Source organism: Ostrea edulis, chromosome 4, assembly GCF_947568905.1.
Source record: "Ostrea edulis chromosome 4, xbOstEdul1.1, whole genome shotgun sequence".
In the NCBI taxonomy this organism is placed as follows: Eukaryota; Metazoa; Mollusca; class Bivalvia; order Ostreida; family Ostreidae; genus Ostrea; species Ostrea edulis.
Window position 1 is genome coordinate 81,243,492 of NC_079167.1, and position 2,500 is coordinate 81,245,991.

Genomic DNA, 2,500 nt, shown 5'->3' on the forward strand with positions numbered 1-2,500 from the left:
AAACTAGAACGTTGTAACGACCATGGAATTTGCGAAACCTGATTTTAAACAAGACATGTATGTTGTGTATGTTGGCCGACTCGTAAACATTGCTCATCTTTGACACCTGTCCCTGTTGAGAATCACAAACATTACTCGTCACAAGAATGTTTAGAATAAGGATTGCCTTACAGTATCTGTTTTAACTATTTAAATAGATGATGTGATGTAATTGTTTCACCGTCTGTTTGTTGTTGTTTTTGTATAATAGGAGTTGGTGCAGAATGCAGAAGATGCAGAAGCCAGTGCCTTTAAAGTCATGCTTTGTGAGGAGGATCATTTAGGCCCAGGAGATTTTGATCCCATGTACAGGGAAATTTTCCAAGTAAACAAAATGTTATCACTTAATCTAAAGAACTTCTGAACTAGTGAGCTTTGCTTATTTTAAATTAACTTATAAAGCTTAATTACCCTGTGCAAATTTAGGAGTTAATAAAGAATTATGAGGTAAGCTCTTATTTTTGTCTTCAAAATGCTCAGTTAAGCTTTGTGAGGTTTATTTCCTATGGGAAACTAACTCTTAAATCATGGATGTGTCGTCTGTCCATTGCTATGGACTAGTTTTATGAGTTAAAATAATTGCCCAGGACAAACCTAGGAATTAATATTCTGAACTTCTTATGTGCTAATTAGCACATCAAATTTTTAGCTCATCATGTTGGTCCATCTGTTCAAGATTTTCTGTTTCCCTTGGTGATCCAGCTTAGAATAGGTCCTCAGTACCCCTTGCTTGTCGTAAGAAGCAACTAAATGAGGTGGTCCTCCAGATGAGACCGCAAAAACTCCATATGAGTGAAATATTCTCAAAAGGTACTTTAAACAATATACAATCAGTCTATTTTTAGCTCTTCTGAGCCGAAGGCTCAAAGAGCTAATCATATGGCCATATATTTGGCGTGCGGTGTGCGTCAAATTTTTTGGAAAAGGGGCTATATCTCAAGAACCCCTTAGCCAATTTTGTCAAATTTGTCACAGGGTATTCTTGGCCCAAGGGCTTTCATTTGTTATAAAACTAGGGTTGTGACCCTTTTACAAGGGGAGATAATTAGGAAAATGCAAACAAAAGTAGTGGTTGCTAAAAAATCTTCTTCTTAAGAACCATTGGGCAAATTATCACCAAACTTATGCATAAGGATGAGGATAGGTTGTAGATAAAAAATTGTTCAAGGCAGGATCCTGGGGCAAAGGGTGTGGTCTCAAGGTCACTTCAAAGTTGACCTTAAATTTTGTTTTGTTAAAACTTTGATATTTTGCTTAGTATAAGGATTAGGATCATCAAATTTTGTCAGTTGATGCATCTTAGGACCTAATATCATGTTGTCTCAAAAGTAGGTCATGGTGACCTATTTTTTTTAATTTTGCAGGTAATTATCATTAAATTGATTTTGATGCATATCTTGGACACTTTTGAGCCTATGATCATCAAAAGTTGTCAGTTGATGGATCATGAGACCTTGAACCGCATCATGTGAAAAGTATGTCACCATGACCTACTTTCTGAATACGCAAGATCGTAAATACCGAGTTAGTGGAACTCTTGTAAAGAAGTCCGGAAAAGCGTGTTGATCTTGGGCATTTTTTGTTTATTCAAAACATTGGATCGGAAGATGATTTAACATCCATGTGCTTTCCGCAATTAAAAGCATTTTTAAATGAAAGGTGTGTAAAAACGTCTGGATACAGGAAAAATGAACTTCTGAATTTAGCTTGCGAAGCTATATATTTTGACGCAAGCTCTTCTCATCTTTGAGAATTTCCTGGCTGACAGCAGTGGGGAAAAAATCCACCACATTTCCATTAAAATCTATCATTTGTGGATATTTCTGCATATTATGTTTCTTTCTTGAATCATTACTACAGTCAAACCTGTATTAAGAGACCTTCCAACGGAGAATGGAAAAAAGGTCACATATGACAGGTGATCTCTTAATACAGGTTGCCTATTTTCGGCAGTTAATGGATAAAATATCGTAAATAATTTGTACAATGGAGAAAATGACTACATGCATTTGGAATTTATCATTAAGAATATCAAGTACGGTTTTAATAGTTGTAAAATAAAATTAATTATACACTGTAGTTGAAAATCTAGAATATGATGTGCTGTATCATAATTTTTATTCATCAAAAATTACATTTAATCTATTTAAGAATGATAAACTTTGCATGCATTTCATATTACACATTTACATGAGATTTAAAAATTATTTATGAACTGCATGTAAATTTTCTAAAACTTATAAACACTTTGTTGTAAAGGGTATTTATGTATAGGCTACTTGTACAGTGTAACTAAAAAATGCAATGCTTGTGGTAAGAAAGCAAATGGTGAAGTGTTGCGTCTCCTTTTGTACAATACATGCTGGAAAAATGTTATTCAATTTGAGAAACATTAAATAAATCACAATATCCATTGTACATACACAGCAAATCTTTTAAGCTTAGAACTAATGCAGGCAAT

The 2,500-nt window shown here is 34.1% G+C and overlaps 1 protein-coding gene across 1 annotated transcript in view; it reads left to right on the forward strand.

Annotated features, from left to right (window-relative positions):
• Positions 1-2,500, forward strand: part of LOC125670899 (sacsin-like) — a 76,076-nt gene that overhangs the window by 39,938 nt on the left and 33,638 nt on the right. Inside the window, exon 6 of the mRNA XM_056163928.1 lies at positions 251-364. Within this exon, the coding sequence (XP_056019903.1) occupies positions 251-364 (114 nt within the window). The remainder of the gene's footprint in view (positions 1-250; positions 365-2,500) is intronic.